The 17,648-nt window shown below is 45.8% G+C and overlaps 1 protein-coding gene across 1 annotated transcript in view; it reads right to left on the bottom strand.

Annotated features, from left to right (window-relative positions):
* LOC122799215 (myosin phosphatase Rho-interacting protein-like) overlaps positions 1–17,648 on the bottom strand; it is a 2,938,789-nt gene that overhangs the window by 2,192,841 nt on the left and 728,300 nt on the right. Inside the window, exon 4 of the mRNA XM_044068133.1 lies at positions 13,725–13,876. Coding sequence (XP_043924068.1) covers positions 13,725–13,876 — 152 coding nt within the window. The remainder of the gene's footprint in view (positions 1–13,724; positions 13,877–17,648) is intronic.

The following is a 17,648-nucleotide window of genomic DNA, read 5'->3' as shown; positions in this document are numbered from 1 at the left end:
GGAGTACCACAGAGGGAAGGAGGTGACTGCAGATGCTATCCGACATCTACATTTATGGTAGGTACAAAACTGTACTATGTCCTTCATGGATGCATCTGCAGTCATAACAACTGGGTAGAATACCATAGCCAACTAGGGAGGAGGATAAAAGTAAATTATGGTTTGTTTAGGATCCCTTGCAGAACAGCAGTGGCAAACCCTGCTCGATCTGGAATATAGAGGTAAATTATAATGCTTGGCAAATGTATGCACGGAGGTCCAAGTAGCCGCCTCAATAATGTCTTTGGTAGCCACAAGAAGGCTGTGGTAGTGGCTGTTGCCCTTGTAGAATGAGGTCTTATGTTCTGTGGAATTGGCTTTCCATGGAAGGAGTAACAGAATCGTATGCAATTTCCTATCCATTTGGAGATTGTCTGTTTGGAAATAGCTTTTCCTTCCTTCCTGTTGCATAGGCTACGAAAAGTTGGTCAGTCTTTCTGCTATTTTTGTTCTGTCCAAGTAGTAGCGTAGCTGTCTATGTACATCCAAGGTATGCAGTATTCTTTCCCTCTGTTTTGTGGGTTGGGAAAGAAGGTAGGCAGGTGGATTGCCTGGTTTAAAGACACTCTGGATACCACCTTAGGCATAAATGTAGGATTAGTCCTCATGGACACTCTATCTTGGTGGAAGATTAGAAAGGGTTGCACTGCCATTAAGGCCTGTAGTTCTGAAACCCTCCTTGCTGAAGTAATTGCCAGTAGGAAAGCAGTTTTCCATGACAGGTGTTGTAGGTCTGCTGTTGCTGCTGGTTCAAAAGGTGATAGTGTCAATTTTTCTAGCACAAAGTTCAAGTCCCAAGCTGGCAATGGTGGTTTCCTTGGAGGTTTTACATTCTTGATTCCTCTGAGGAACTGCCTGAGCAAAGGGTGTGAAAAACAGGTGGATCAAAGCTGTATTCTGCTGAAATAGCTGATGCATGAATCTTGATGGAGGAGTAGGACAGGCCTGAATGAAGTAGTTCGCCAGATACTCCAGAATGTTAGGCATATCTATGTTTGATACATTTTCCTCTTTCAGAACTCCAAATGACAAACCTTTTCCATTTCCCAGCATAATTCCTTCTAGTTGAAGGCCTGCGTGCTTCAAGAATAATGTCTTTAACTCTTTGTGAAAGTTCTGTATTAGCAGCTGCTATGTGATGTTCCATGCAGTCAGTTGCATCGATTTTAGGTTTGGATGCATGGTGCTGAAGTTGTTCTGAGTTAGCATCAAAGGCATCAGGGCATTGGCCACATATTGTTCGAGACATGCTCCTCAGTAGTGGGTACCAATGCTGTCTTGGCCAGTTTGGAGTTATCAGGATTATCCTTGGACGTTCCTCCTTGATTTTTAGTAGTACTTTGTGTATCAAGGGAAGAGGTGGGAATGCATATGCTGTTAGGCCTTTCCAGCTGAAGGAGAGCGAGTCCACTTTCCATGCTAGTGGGTGGAATGTCCTTGTGCAGAGTTTTTGAGCTGGTGATTGAGAGGTGATGCTAATAGATCTATCTGAGGCATTCCCCATTTCTTGAGATGGTCTTGAAGATATCCTGCAGCTGCCATTCGTGGGCATCCAATGTGGTCCTGCTTAACATATCTAGAGAGTTTTCTTTTCCTGGCACAAATATTGCCTGTAACTGGATGTTGTAGCTGAGTGCCAGGGTCCACAGCTCAAGTCATTCTGCATAGGGGGTAAGAATGAGTGCCTCCCTGTTTGTTGATGTACCACATGACTGTGGTGTTGTCTGTCCTTATCATCAAGTGGTCCTCCTTGAGAAATGGTCTGAACTTTTGGATTGCCAGTTTTACTGCCAGCATTTCTTTTAGGTTGATGTGCAGGTGAAGTTGGTCCTGTGTCCACAATCCTTTTGTCCAGCATATGCGCCCCCATCCTAGGTCTGAAGCATCTGTTGTGATGGTCTGGCTTGCTTGACAAAGGGCAGGCCTGGGTTTGACTGGCATGCCTGAGCCCACCCTAGGAACTCCTGTTTTTAGCATTGTTTTTGTGGGGTTTTCGTTTCTTGGCTGTGTCTGTGTTGGGACCATAAATTCTTTAGGTACCACTGTAGTTTTCTCATATGTAGTCTGGCAAATGGAACCAGGATTATGCATGATGCCATGAAACCCAAGGCCTGCAGTACCTTTCTTGCTGTTAACTTGTTCAGTTTTGTTAGTGCCAAGAAGTAAAGAGGGAGTTCTTTTGTTTTTCTGTAGTTAGGAATGCCATTTGTCTTACTGTGTCCAATTCGCTCCCAGGAAAGTCCTTGTCTGGGATGGTATCAGTCTTGACTTTTGTAAATTGACTGTGTATCCCAGTGCTTGAAGCAAGTAAATGACCCTTTGTAAATCTGTTGTCAGCTTGATTTTGTTGTCTCCTTGTATCAGGCAGTCGACCAGGTATGGTTAAATTTGAATTCCTGTAGTCTGCAATGGCGATTACTGATGCCAGGCATTTTGTGAATACCAGTAGATAAGCCAAAGGGCAATGCTGAGAATTGATAGTGCTCTGATCCTGCAAGAAATCTGAGGTATCTTCTGCAGATTGGTCGAATGGGGACGTGCAGGTATGCCTCCTTGAGATCTAGAGTTACCAGCCAACACTCCTTGCCCAGCATGGGAAGAAGTTGCTGTAGGGTCAGCATTTTGAATTTTGGGACAATGATGTAAGTATTCAGGGTGGACAGGTCTAGAATTGGTCTCCAACTTTTTCCTTTCTTGGAACTAGGAATAGTCTGGAGTAGAACCCTTTCCTTGCTCTGCTGTTGGCACTTTCTCCACAGCTCTCATGTTTGCTAACTCCATTATCTGTTGTAGAGCCTCTGTCTTTGATTTGGAGGTAGATTTGGCATTCCTCTTTGTCTGGTAAAGTGTGGAAGTGGAACCGTAACCTTGATCTATGGTTCGTAAAATCCACTTGTCCTTTGTTATGTGGTGCCAGTTTTTGAAAATAAAGTTAGCTTTCCGCCTAGAGGAGCTGCTATTTGTTCCCTGGTAGGCGGGTTTAGGATTAAGTCACTGTGGCTGTGTTGATGTAGTGGCAGGTGTGGAGTCTGTGCCTCTGTTGTTACCTTGCCACTGTCGCCCTCTGTAGGCACCTCCTCTGGATTGATTTCTGCCTCTGGAACGTCTATTCCTGCCCCTTTGAGGTCTTGTGGAGTCAGGAAAGGACCAATTTTGGCAGGCCAGTTCCTGCTAAACCTTGGGGTTGAACCTGCAAGAAATCTTTAACTGTCTGGACTGATTTTGCCTTTTCTTCCATTTTCTTCATAACCTGCTGGGCAGGTGTACCAAACAAACTTGTTTTATCCATAGGAGCATCTAGCAATTTAGATTTAACATGATCCGGTAAAGCTTGCTCCTTTAGCCATGCATGCCTTCTAATTACAGTGCCAGTCATGGCTGATCTAAATGAAGCCTCCAGTGCATCATAGCCACATTTTAAAGAATGGTTACTAACTTGCTGTATGTTATTTACCATTTCTAATACATATTTCTTATCAAGAGATTCATCAGTGGTTAGCTTTTTAGTTAACTGATCAAGCATAAACTCTTGGTATTGTATCATGTGAAACTGACAGTTTAAAGCTCTAACTGAGAGAGTGGCTGAAGTGTAAACCTTTGTACCCCATCTGTCTAATGACCTTGCTTCCCTTTCAGAAGGAACAGGGTTTTAGCTATGGTCGCTGCTACTGCCTTGGGACCCTGGGAAATAGTTTCGGGTCTGCAAGAGGGGCCTTGTAAAGGTGGTGATGAGTATCTGGCACCCTGTAAAATCTGTCTGGTTTGGCAGGGGAATCAGACATCATTGAAAGCATCATCCACCACAGAGAGAACAGGAGGTATAGCTAAGGGCCTGTGCTGTGGAAGGTGCAAAAGGTCCTAAGTCTTTTCCTGAGTCTGAAAAATCCTGTTGCTGCCATTGGAACTGTTCTATGGCATGCAAGGTTTCCCAAAGGAGAATTCTTCTGGTGGGAAGCAGCTGGAATGGATTCTTCAGCATCAGTATCTTCAAAATTGGAGAAAGGAGCCTCTGGCTGGTCAGTTATGTCTGATTCATCAGCAGAATCATCAGAGGTCACTGGCTCATGGGGCTCTGCCCTAGGTCTCTTCTCTGGGGCTGAGAGGCCCTGTCTGGGTGAGATTGAGATCCTCTAATTAATGAAATTAAATCTTCTGCCAAAGTAAGCATTTGGGAACTGGAAGAGGGCCTGGTTGAGGGGGGTTAACAGGCACTGTTTTAGTAGTCTTGGCTGCTTTAGCCCTGGCGAAGGCCTTAATGGACATGGCTGCTGGAGGCCTAGCAGCACCACGGCTGGGGTAGAGACATCCAAGGGAATAGTGTCTGATAAGTCAGTGGTAAGCACCGTAGTGGGTAAAATTTCTGAGGCCGATTCAAGAGTGTTAGCAGGGACCTCAGTTGTAGAGATAGATTCAGCTGTATTTTGATCAGTTTTTTTGTAACCATGGTTTCGCGTGTCGGTCTTTTTTTGGCAGAATGTGGTCGGAGGATCCGACGGCATAATGTACGCAAAATCAGAACCGAAAACTGTTCTCGGTTGAAAGAAGCACAGGACGAACAGGCTGCTACGGGCTGGGCCTAAGCAAGGCAGGCAGTAAGAGTGGAAATCTTTATGAGGTATTTGTTTCCCACAGGTTAAACAATTATTAACTTTTTCTGACATGCTGAGGCAAGAAAGAGTCCCCAACGGGTACTTAGCTTTAGAAGTCTTGGTAGTATTCGTAGAAGTAATCTCTGGATCCGACCGACCGCACTAACAGCTTCTGCTTGCAAGAAAGACTGAAGAAAATGGCGTCGGCTGATGCTTTTATACCAAGTCCAACAGAGATGACGCGGGTGAAGCGCGACATCAGCCGGACCCGACTTTGGAATCCGGCCGACTGAAGGAGACCTGGCGTGCCCGAATTATAGGACAACCCAGTTGTTATGACTGCAGATGCATCCATGAAGGACATCTGATAGTGCATAGAGCCTGCCCTGAAATGTAGATATTTCCTGCAAGACTCCCTTATGGGGATGTGCAGATAAGCTTCTTTTAAGTCTAGGGTGACTAACCAGGCATTCTTGGCTAGCATAGGAAGAAGGTGTTGCAGTGTAAGCATTTTGAATTTTGGGACCACCAGAAAGGTGTTGAGAATTGATGGATCCAGGACAGGGTGCAAGAGCCCCCTTTTCTGGGCACCAGGAACAGTCTGGAGAAGAAACCTTGTCCCCTTTGTTCTACTGGAACAGGTTGAATAGCCCTGATATGGAGAAGGGAAAGTACTTGCTTTTCAGCCTCTGCCCACTGGTTTGGAGGAAGGTCTGGCAACCCACTTGGAGTTGGCAGTGAGTGGAAGTAGAATCTGTATCCCTGGGATACAATGATTAGAACCCATCGGTCCCGAGTAATGGACATCCAGTTTTTCGCATGAAGGGCGAGTTTTCCACCTAGAGGCGCAAGTACTTGGGCATGGCTAGGAAGAATAATTGGAAAGTCATTGTGAACTTTTTCCATATGGGGGTGGCTTACCACTCCCTGGTTTTGAGGTGGAAACACTCCATTGTTTAGATCTCTGCATACCCTGAGACTGTAGTCTTGGTGGTCTGTTTCCCCTGGGTTTGGACTGAGAAGGCCTGAGAGGAACTGGAAAGGACCAGTTTTTTGAAAGCCAATGCATACTGAATCTAGGTGGCTGCACCTGTAAGAAATCTTTTGACGGTTTGCATAGATTTAGCTTTTTCTTCCAACTTTTGAAGAACTTTTGCTTTTGTGCCAAACAAATGCTCCTGATTTAATGGAGCATCTAGTAATTTTGTTTTGAAATGGTCAGGCAAGACTTGTTCCTTTAGCCAAGCATGCCTTCTCAGTACAGACCCAGTGACAGTAGCCCTGCAAGATGCTTCTAAGGCATCAAACCCACACTGCAAAGTATGTTTACTAACTTGGTTTGCAGAATGCATTAACTCTTGTAAATCTTTATTTTCTGCACAATCTGGAAGTAACACCATTTTTTTGTTTAATTAGTTCCATAATATGTTGCTGGTACTTCAACATGTGAAACTGGCAATTCAAAAACCTGATGGCAGAAGTTGCAGAGGTATATACCTTCTTACCCCATCTGTCTAAAGCTCTAGAATCCCTGTCTGAAAGGGTAGGGTTTTTGGCTCTAGTAGCCTTAATGCCTTTAGGTCCCTGTGAAATGGTCTCTGGATCTGCAGTAGGATTCTTAAAGAGAAATTTGTGAGAGTCAGGTACTCTGTAGTACCTGTCACGTTTTGTAGCAGCTGGTGGTAAGGTGTCAGGAGTAAGACTGGACTCCAAGAAGACATCATCTACAATATCCAGGACAGGGGGGTATAGCTAGAGGCCTGTGCTGAGGCAAATCTAAAAATTCCCAGAGTCTCTTTTTGGACTGAGGATAGTCCTGGCATTCCCAGCAGAAATGCTCTCTTAAGGTATGCAAGGTTTCACCAAAAGAAAAATCCTCTGGAGGGGAGGCAGAGGGAATGGATTCCTCTGCACGAGTTCTCATAGGTAGATAAGGGTATGTCCTGGTAATCAGAAGGGTCAGAGTCATCAGACCCCTGGTCTGTACAATCAGAAGGAAATTCAATTCTTTGTCTTTTGGCAGGGGAAGGCTGACTTCCCCTAATTAGAGTAATAAGGTCTTCAGCCATTCTAAGCATTTTTTTTTTGTGGCATGGGGGCTTGAGCATGCGCTTTGGACGTCCGTTTTCTAGGCGTAGTGCAAACTCTGGGCCTGAGAAACTCGGTAGTTTTAGTTGGAAATGAAGTTGTCAGTTTAATATGAATATCGGTAGGTCGGAATACACCCTCAGAAACCAGTGCCTGCAGAGCGGCTCCGGACCCATCCAAGGTACAGACACCCGCAGGTTCCATAGTCAAAAAAGCATCTCGCGGCATACCGGACTCCGAATGGGTCTCAACAGAGGCCTGCAAATCTGTAGAAGTGGGCATCAGGGGCTACAAACGCGCCTCACTGTGTACCGGCGGACTGGCGACTAGCTTAGCGGAAGTGTCGTTGGCAGTTTTTGACCTATGTGGTCTGTCTCTGTCTTTGTGCTTTTTCGGAAGATCGGTAGTCGGATGGCTTATCAAAGCCATTTCGGAATACGGAGAACAAGAGCAAAAGAATTTAGCTACAAAAATAGCCTGACGATGAATGGTTCAAGCATTAAACAAAGCACAAAACCAACAGCGAGAGACGTCGTGGTCTGGGCCTAAACAGGTGATGCAGTAAGAATGAAAATCTGTGTGAAGTATTTGCTTTCCACGGGCAAGACAATTGTTAATTTTTTCTGACATCAGTTAGAGCAAGAAAAAAGAATCCCAACAGGGTACTTAGCTTTGGAAGCCTTCAGGTCTGAAACTCAAAAAAATACAAAAATTTCAGGTAGTGGCCAACCGGCACTTGTGAACTGCTTCTGCTTCGGGTTCCTTCTTGGCAAGAAAGACTGATGTAATGGGGTCGGCTGCATGTTTTATACATCTGACATCATGGAAGAGGCGACAGCAACCGACACAGAAATTCCAAGACTCTGGTATTTGGGCCGACTGAGGGCTACCTGCAAGCAGATAACCCAAGTGTGATGACTGCAACAGTGAAACACAAAGAACATCAAAAGGAGAAGGAAAAAAAGGGGGGGGGATGGTGGAAGGAGGGAAACCAGGACTGCAACAGTGAATACACTCATGCATTTATGGTAAGTGTATACAACTGCACTATGTTCTTCGTGTTTCACTGTTGCAGTCACCACATTTGAGTAGATTCCCAAAGCTGAGGAAATGGGTAGAAGCAGTCAAGGAAGCTAGGGGCTGGCTTGGATGCTCTGCAAGACTGCAGAGGCAAAACCTGCCCTGAATTTGGAGAAGAGAGGCAGCTGGTATTGCTTGGTAAAAGTGTGAACAGATGTCCAGGTGGCAGACTCCTGGATGTCCCTGGTGGCGACTCCTCTGAGGAAAGCCGCAGAGGTGGAGGCTGCTTTAGTGGAGTGTGTCATGACCCCCTTGGGGAGAGGCTTACCATGCTGTTTGTATCAGAAATGGAAGCACTGTACTATCCATTTGGAAATGGTTTGCTTGAAGACTGCTTTGCCTTCTACCCCTGTAGCAAAGCTAACCTGCAATTGATCAGACTTTCTGAAGGGTTTAGTCCTGTCCACGTAGTATCTGAGCTGTATGTGCACATCTAGAGAGTAAAGAATCCTTTTCCCCTTTGTTCTGAGGATTAGGAAAGAAAGTGGGCAAATGAATGGATTTGGTTGAGAGCCACACTGGACACCACCTTGGGCATGAAGGATGGGTTAGATCTGAGAGATGCCCGGTCTGCATGGATGATGATGAAGGGTTCCACAGCCATGAGTGCTTGCAGCTCAGAGACTCTTCTGGCTGAAGTGATGGCCAGAAGGAAGGCTGTCTTCCAGGAGAGAAATGTTAGTGCTGCAGAAGAAGCTGGTTCGAAATGAGGCAGGGTGAGCTTTTCCAAGACAAAGTTAAGGTCCCAAGCTGGTGTTGGTACCCTTCTGAGGGCCCTAAAATTGCTAGCCCCTCTGAGGAACTGTTTGATCAAAAGGTGTGAAAAAAGGGGCTGCTCAGTGGGAAAGTGAGCGGAAATAGCAGAGACATGAATTTTTATATAGGAGAAAGAGTCCACTGTGTAGTAAGTCAGCTAGGTAATCCAGGATGAGAGGGATGGAGGGCTGTGCCGTACTGGCCCCCTTAGCCTAGATCCAGGTGCAGAACCTTTTCCATTTATTTGCACAAGACTTTCTGGTGCTAGGGCGTCTGGCCTCATGGATAACATCCAGAACCTGTTTACTGAGGATGGCAGATTGGTTCGGGATTAGGGATTAAGCCAAGCTGCCAAATTGAGGGTCTGCAATTGGGGGTGCATGATTTCCCCTTCCCTCTGGGTTAGGAGGTTTGGAATCTGAGGAAGATGCCATGGAGGCAGCAGGGACAGGCTGTGCAGCAAGGGGTATCAGTGCTGTCAGGGCCAGTCTGGAGCTATAAGAATGGCCCTTGGTTTTTCCTCCCTTATTTTGAGCAGTACCCTAGGGATGAGAGGTAGGGGAGGAAAGGCATAGACCGAGAGGTTGACCCAGGGGAAGGACAGGGCATCCACTTTCCAAGCCATGCAGTAATGCTCCCTGGTGTAGAATTTGCTGAGCTGATTGTTGGTGTGGGAGGCAAAGAGGTAGTCCTTCGGGGGTCCCCATTTCTGAGTTATTAGGAAGAAGGTAGTTCTGTTGAGCTGCCACTCGTGTGGGTCCAAAAGGTTTCTACTTAATTGGTCTGCCAGAGTTGAGAGAGCCTGGTAGGAATTGTGCTAACAGGTGTATTTGTATGGAAGAGGCCGAAAGTCAAAGCGTCATGGCCAGCCTGCATATAGGGTAGGAGTGAGGCTTTCCTGTACCACATAACAGTGGTGTTGTCTTGTCTTGATCAGGAGAATCCCTGGAGAGAGACGAGGTTTGAAAGCTATCAAGCTGTGCTGCACAGCTATCATCTCTTTTTGACTGATGTGCAGGGGGGTTTGCTGTGGGCTCCATTGGCCCTGTATGCACCTGCCGTCCAGGTGTGCACTCCAAGAGTAGTCTGATGAGTCTTTGGTGAGGGTCTGGGAGGCGGGGGGTGGGGAGAAGGGCAGTCCCTTGTTGTGGGAGCACGCTGTTGCCCACCTTTCTGAGGCAAGGAATTATAGGTAGAAGAGTTCTCAGGTCTTGAGAGTGTTGACACCAAAGGCTCTTTAGGTACCACTGAAGTTTCCTCATATGCAGTCTGGCATATGGAATGAGGAGTATGCATGATGTCATGAATCCCAGAGGTTGCAGGATTTTCCTTGCAGAAAGCTGGGGCCTGGTGGCCAGTTGAGAGAAGCATGCTGACAGAAAAATTTGTTTCTCTGGTGTAAGGGATGCTGTGTCCAGACTTGCTCCCTGGAAGATTATCCTTTGGATGGGCACCTGTTTTGATTTATTTTCTTTGACTGTGTACCCTAGAGAGGTTAGTAGACTCTTTACAAAGGCCAGGTGTTTGAGCAGCTTTTCCTGGCTGTCTGTCTGAATAAGGCAGTCATCTAAGTAGGGGTAAATTTGAATATTTCTCTGTCTGCAAAAGACAATGGCCGGAGCCAGGCATTTTGCGAAAACTCTGGAAGCAACAGATAAGCCAAGGGGAAGCGCCAGAGAACTGAAAGTGTTGAGATCCTGCCCTGAAGCGGAGACATTTTCCGCTTGATTCCCTGACAGGAATGTGGAGGTAGGCCTCTTTTAGATCCAGCGAGGCTAGCCAAGCATCTTTGGAGAGCATAGGTAGAAGCTGCTGGAGGGTGAGCATTTTGAATTCTGGGATCATCAGGAAGGTGTTTAAAATGGATAGATCGAGGATGAGGCGCCGGGTGCCCTCTTTTCTGGGCACCAGAAAAAGTCTGGAGTAGAAGCCTTGGCCTATCTGTTCTGTAGGAACGTGCTCTACTGCCCTCAAAGAGAGAAGGGAATGAATTTGTTTTTCAGCCTCTGCCCACTGATTTGGCAGTAGATCTGGGAAGCCTTTTGGGGTTGGAAGGGTGTGGAAGGAGAATTTTTATCCCTGAGACACAATGTTCAGAACCCATTGGTCCTTGGTAATGGTGGCCCAGATGCTTGAGTGAAAGGAGAGTTTTCCTCCTAGGGGTAAGTGAAAGTGGGCAGAAGGGAAGTCAGGAGAAGGTGAGTCATTGTGAGTTCTTATCATAAGGGGGTGGGGCTTAGAACTCCCTGGTTTTGAAGTGGAGGCAGTCCACTGCTTATATCTCTGCATTCCCTGGGGCTGCTGTCGGGGGGGCAGGTCTGCTTCCACATGTCCTAGGCTGGGCCTGTTTACTCACAGCAGGAATGGACCAGTGCTTGGAGGGAAAATGCCTGCTGGACCTGTAAGCAATCTTTAACTGTTTGCATAGATTTTGCTTTCTCTTCCACCTTTTTTAAGACCTATTCTGCCTTAGTGCCAAATAAGTTATCTTTGTGCAAGGGTGCATCCAACAATTTAGATTTGACATGGTCTGGCAGGGGTTGTTCCTTAAGCCATGCATGTCTTCTAATGACAGATCCAGTGACTGCTGTCCTGCAAGAAACTTCTAGGGTGTCAAAACCACAGTGCAAGGCGCGTTAATTACTTGACTTGCAGAATGCATTAAGCCTTGTAAATCTTTAGATTCTGCCCAAGCAGGAAAGGAGGACATTTTTTGTTTAAGGAGTTCCAAGGTATGTTGCTGACATTTAAGCATATGAAACTGAAAACTTAGTGCCCTGATAACAAGAGTAGCTGAGGTGTACACTTTTTTACCCCATCTGTCCAATGCTCGGGAATCCCTGTCTGAGGGGGTGGGATTCTTAGCAGATGTTGCTTTAATCCCTTTTAGCCCTTGAGAAAAGACCTCAGGGTCAGCTGTTGGATTTTTAAAAAAGATAATTGTGTGAGTTAGGGACTCTGTAGTACCGGTCTGGTTTTCTGGGAGCAGGAGGTACGGCATCAGGAGTCAAGCTGGATTCAAGGAAAATATCATTCATCACATCCAGGAGTGGGGAGATGGCCAAGGGTCTGTGTTGCGGAAGATCTAGGAATCCAGAGTCTCTTTTTAGACTGAGGGTAGTCCTTACTCTCCCATTGGAAATGCTCCCTTAAAGTATGCAGGGTTTCCCCAAAGGAAAAATCCTCTGGGGAGAGGCTGAAGGAATGGATTCCTCTGCATCAGCATCCTCAAAAGTGGAAGGGGCTGCATGTCTTCATAGTCAGATGCATCAGATTCATCTGACTCTTGTTCATTCAAAACTACTGGGGACAGATCTCTTTTCCTTTTTAAAGGGGTAGCTTGGCTTCCCCTGAGTAGCATGATAAGGTCTTCTGCCACTTTAAGCATTTGAGAGTGAGGCAAGGTAGCTGGCGCCCGAGAGTGGGTAGTCGGTTTCTTGGGTGTGGTTCGAATCCTGGGCCTAAGGAACTCGGTTGTTTTCGAAAGAACGGTAGTCGCGAAAGAAGACATCGGTTTATGTCGAGATTCGGAGGTGCAAAGGACTTCCTTGGAAGCTAGTGCCTGCTCAGCGGCTGTGAACCCATCTACGGTAGAGGCGACTGCATGATCCTTAGACTAAGAAGTTTTTTGTGGCATACCTGACTCCGAAAGGGTCTTGGTAGCGACCTGTGAATCAACTGAAGCGGGCATCAGGGGTTGCGAAAGTGCCTCACTGAGTACTGGAGGACTGACGACTAGCTTAACGGAAGCGTCGTCAGAAGGTTTGGACCTGTGCAGTCTGTCTCTGTCTTTATCTTACCTTTTTTTGGAAGATCTGCTGTCGAATGGCTTACTGAAGCCATTTCGGAATTTGAGGACTGTAAACGAAAATATCTGGCTACAATAAGGGCCCGGCAACGGATAGTTCTGGCATTAAACAAAGAACAGAAGTGACAACGGGGATGTCGTGGTCTGGGCGCAAGTGACGCAGTAAGAGTGGAAGTCTCGGTGTGGTATTTGCGAGACAATTATTATCTTTTTCTGACATCGGTTAGTACAAGAAAAAAGGATCCCCAATGGGGTACTTAGCTTTAAAAGACTTCAACTCGGAAACGAAAACTCAGGTAGCGGCTGACCAGCACTTGTGCGAACTGCTTCTGCTTCGGGCACCATGGCAAGAAAGACTGATGTCTTCAGCTGCCTTAGTTTATACCACTGACGACCCGACGTTATTCCTCAAGCGGCAGCAACTGACGCAGAAATACTAAGTTTCTGGTATTCGGGCTGGCCGAGGGCTAACGTGGCAGGGATAACTCAAATGTGATGACTGCAACAGTGAAACACGAAGAACATCAGCCATGCTTCTGTGATGGTACCCTAAGCTAGAGTAAAAACAGGTGTAATCCACCAATGACTGAATAAACACATATGTAACTTAACGCAGAGATACATGTTTTTCCTTCCGTAGTCTAAATCTTGTTTTTACTTCCTCAGTCTAAAACACATTTTTACGTCCTCGGTCTAAGAGGCATGAATCTCCGGCTGCGGTAGCTATTCAGGTCAGACAAAAAATATTTTAATCCAAGTCAAAATGTGATTAAAGAATAACAAACTCATGTAAATGAGGTTGAATCTCTTACTACTTTCCAGCCAACCATACATCTTCAATTGTGCATGATTTCACAGAGTGTTCCTGATTTTGCTTCATATTTTGTGGTCTGTTCTTCATAAAATGTGAGTTTTTTTGGCAAAGCACTCAGGACTACAATCATTAAATAGTGACAGACATTTCATTTTCATATCCTTCAAAAAAAGCTAATGAAAAGCTGCTCTTCTAGGAATTTTAAACTATGTAAGAACAGCACTTAAAATCTGACCCTAATTTTGAGCCTTTGTTCTCTGATTATTTTTGGCTTTGTCACAGATTCTTGCGCTAATAAGCTTAGAGCTATGCAGTCAACCTGGTCACTGTAGGGGCTGGCCAAAAAAAGAGAGGAGGGAGGGTGTTTTGAATACTGAGGTGTTGCCTGCTCACCTCTCTATAGGGCAAGGGGTGGCATGCCCATGGTACGGACTCCCAGCAAATTTAAGACCACAGATCAGACTGAATGTACAGACAGAGGAAGGCTTGAAATAATCAAGGATCATAAAGCAAACCGTAACCAAATGCTTTAGAACAGAATCGTACTCACCCATTAATGATTTCCTTGTTTTCTCCACGTATAAAATATTCCTGCTCAGGTGTAACAATGCAAAGTGCATTCTTCTGTCCTGTCTTTGGTTCAGCATCAATTACATCTGTGCACTGGTTCATATTAATTGTTCCCTGTGGCAATGTACTTGGCTGGAAAACATTAAAAAACTGAAGTTAGCATTTAAGAAACAGCACTGTGGGCACAACTACTTCAACTTCAAGCATGGTCAAGTAATGTTACTTAGATTGGCAAATTTCACGAAACAAAACACACAAAGCGCATTTTTCTACAGTGTGGTGATACAATCTTTCATTTCTCCTTGTCCCCAGAGATAAAAAAAGTTTACAGTAATCTATGTCCTTTTTTTCTTTTAATTCACACTTTTATCCTTATGCAACATCTTAACCATTGTTGGCTTCTACTCCAAACTCTGCCTTAAAGAAGATTTCTTATACCTTCCTTTACAACTAGCTGACAGCATCCTGCAAAGAATTGGAACAATCTGTCTTACTTCCACTTTCTTCTCAGACATGTTGCCTGCCATGCAATAACATGTACAGGTATTAAGCAACATGTGCCTGTTACACCCCATGCCTAATCTGTGACCAAGCAGCAGATCAATGTGTCCTCCTCTATGTGCAGTACACTGCTACTCGTAGTAAAGTCATAGTCTTTTCCATGCAGTAAACTCTGCCTCCAGACATCCCACCCCAACTGCTTTGTCCTGAATTCAGGTCATTAGCAAGGAATCCATCAATGCCCCCCTCTCTAATCACAATGCTTGCTGCTCACAAACTGTTGGTACAATGCAGCATCTTCTTATAGAAGTATTTTATTTCACATTCCATTCTCATAACCACATTAAATGTCCAGAGCAGTGAGGACTGATTTGAAAATTTTGGTCTAAGGTTCAGGCTAATACATGTGAGAGATGCAACTATACAGCCAAACTGGAGGCTGAGCTCTCTCAACATAGGACTGGCAAGACCAGACAGGAGGAGAAGGTAACCACACACACCACATACCCAGTCTCATACCCAGTCTCACATAGTACTATCACAACTTCAAATCATACACATAAACACACAAAGGCATATTCGGAGGCTCTGATCAAAAATCTACCAAAACAGCAGAGGCCACCAAAGCAGACACCCAAACAACTACCACCTCAGGACACAACACATGCAACACATAGACCACACAGTCAGTGTGCCAAACAGTCACAGCCCTTAAGGCCAAACACAATGCCAGACACACTCGTCATTGGTGACTCCATAGTCAGACACACTGATGTCCCACTCACCAGACTGAGTAAAGAGAAGGTCACAGTAAGCTGCCTGTCGGGTGCTAGAATCCGCCACATGACGCAAGCACTCAGGTCTCTCAACAGCAGGTACAAGTACGACTCAGTCATTGTCCACGCTGGTGTAAACGACTTGAGACGTACCTCCTTGGACTACATGAAAAGAGACATTGAGGAGCTATCTGATTATGTAGCCCAGGCATGTATGACCCTGACCTTGAGCAGTATCCTACCTTCACCAAGAATGATGCCACAATACAGAGATAAGATGATCAGCTTTAATAATTGGCTTAAACTCTGGTGTCATTCAAAGGGGATCCAATGTCTGTCTGCCTGGGATGACATGCTGGACAAGCCACGCTGCTTCGCAAGGGACGGCTTGCACCTGTCACCACTGGGCTTCCGGATATTGGCAAAGGCTCTTGCCACCCCCATAGTGCCTTTTTTAGGCAAGGCTCAAATTTCAAACCTACCACCCTAGAACACAAAAAAGGAAAAAAACTAAGGGTAATGCTGCTCAATGCCAGAAGTCTCAACCTCAAGATGCACGCACTCGAGGCCCTTCTCAGTATGGAGAACATCGATGTCTGTGGTGTGACTGAAACCTGGTTCAAGGCTCCTGAGAGCACCCCAGCACTATCAGGTTTTACCTCATATCATGCGTTCCGGCCCCAAAATCCGGACAACACCAAGAAAGGAGGGGGGGTGTCCATATTCATCAAGGACACCCACACCTCAAGGTTGGTGGCAACGCACGATGCATCGGAGACCATCCAGGTGCAATTAACCATAGGCAAGACTGCTCTACAATTTGTAGCATGTTACAGGCCACCCTCTCAAACTCAGGAACCTCACATAGCTTTCCTGAAAACACTGGAGGTGATAAATGTATCTCCAAACACCATCATACTAGGTGACTTCAACTACCCTAATATAGACTGGGATCACTACTCAAGCCCAAACACTCTAGCCCAAAGGTTCCTCGGGTTCATAAACTCAAATGCCATGGAACAACTAGTCACCATCCCCACAAGAGGTGAAAACATACTTGATCTCATCATCACGAACATGGGATCACAATGTTCAACACCGGAAGTATACCCCTCACTGGTGAGATCAGATCATAAACTAATCTCACTGGAGGTCCTCATCCCGCCCCCACCTGAGATAAAAAAGACCACAGTGAAGAACTTCTCAAAAGCCGACTTCACACTTCTAAAGACTAGTGTGGTCACCTTTAAGGCCACCGAGCCGGCGGCAAACATTACTCAAGCCGCTGAATCACTTACAAATGCCTTCTACCAGCACCTGCAGGACTGCATGGATCAGGCAAATCCCAAACAAAACAAAGACTCTTTGTACCAAAGGCAAGCGTCCAGCCTGGTGGACCCCAGCCATAAACAAGCTCTACAACAAAAGGAGGAAGCTACTACAAGATAGAGCAAAATCCTTAAAAGGTAAGACACCTCTGATCATTATAAGTAAAAAAGTAAGAGCTCTCATAAAATCATCCAAGGCAAATTTTGAGAGAAAAATCGCTAAGGACTCAAAAGACAATCATAAGGCCTTCTTTAGCTATGTTAGAAACCTGGGAGGAAACTCCCAGATATGCTCAGAATTAGTTCAAAATGATGTGAAAATTACTGAACCTACAGACATTGCCAACATACTGGCTGACAGGTTCAGTGCAAACTTCTCCCCTCCCCAAAAGGAGAGATATCTATACCAGAGGATTGTAGCCCCCTAAACATCTCTAACGCCCAGGTGAGAACTGCTCTCTCCAAGGCGAAAAACACAGCATCCATGGGACCGGATGGTGTCCCCGGCTGTGTGCTCCACGAACTCAACGAGGAATTAAACCCGCAGTTAGGACAGCTGTTTAATCTTAGTCTCACCTCAGGATACGTACCCAAGGAGTGGCGCATGGCAACTGTGGTCCCACTTCACAAAGGCGGTGCCTCCACCGACCCTGTAAATTACTGTCCCATCAGCTTGACAAGCCTGATCTGCAAGGCCATGGAGAGGATCATAATGGAACTCATAAATAAAGACATAGGGAACTTGCAGACTTTGGATCCAACCCAGTTTGGCTTTGTCAAAGGCAGATCATGCCTTTTAAACTTGGTTGACTTTTTCGAAACAGTCACCAAGGCCATTGATGAGGGAAAGGCAGTCCATACAGCCTACCTCGACCTGGCAAAGGCTTTCGACACAATACCCCACTCGGGTATCATTGAAAAACTCATCAGCTTAAATGTAAACCCATACATCACAAGATGGGTTGCAAACTGTCTAAGTGACAGAACCCATAGGGTCAGAGTTGTTGGCGCCATGTCAGACTCGAAGCCTGTCACAAGTGGTGTCCCACAGGGCTCAGTCCTGGGCCCACTCTTGTTCGGCATCTACTTTTCTGAAGTACAAGCAAATACAGGAGGGTTATGGCTGACAAAGTTTGCAGATGACTGCAAACTGGGCGCCATAGTCGAAAACACATCTGACACAGATATCCTTCAAAAGGGTCTCACAGAAACGGATAACTGGTGCCAGAGCCATGGCCTAAAGTTAAACGCCAAGAAATGCATAGTCATACCCTTCAGGAAAAACAAGGTTACCCCTAG

The sequence above is a fragment of the Protopterus annectens genome, chromosome 4.part0 (assembly GCF_019279795.1).
Source record: "Protopterus annectens isolate FY-2018-M chromosome 4.part0, PAN1.0, whole genome shotgun sequence".
In the NCBI taxonomy this organism is placed as follows: Eukaryota; Metazoa; Chordata; order Ceratodontiformes; family Protopteridae; genus Protopterus; species Protopterus annectens.
The sequence above is the reverse complement of the archived record's forward strand: the minus strand, read 5'-3'. Positions and strand labels throughout refer to the sequence as shown.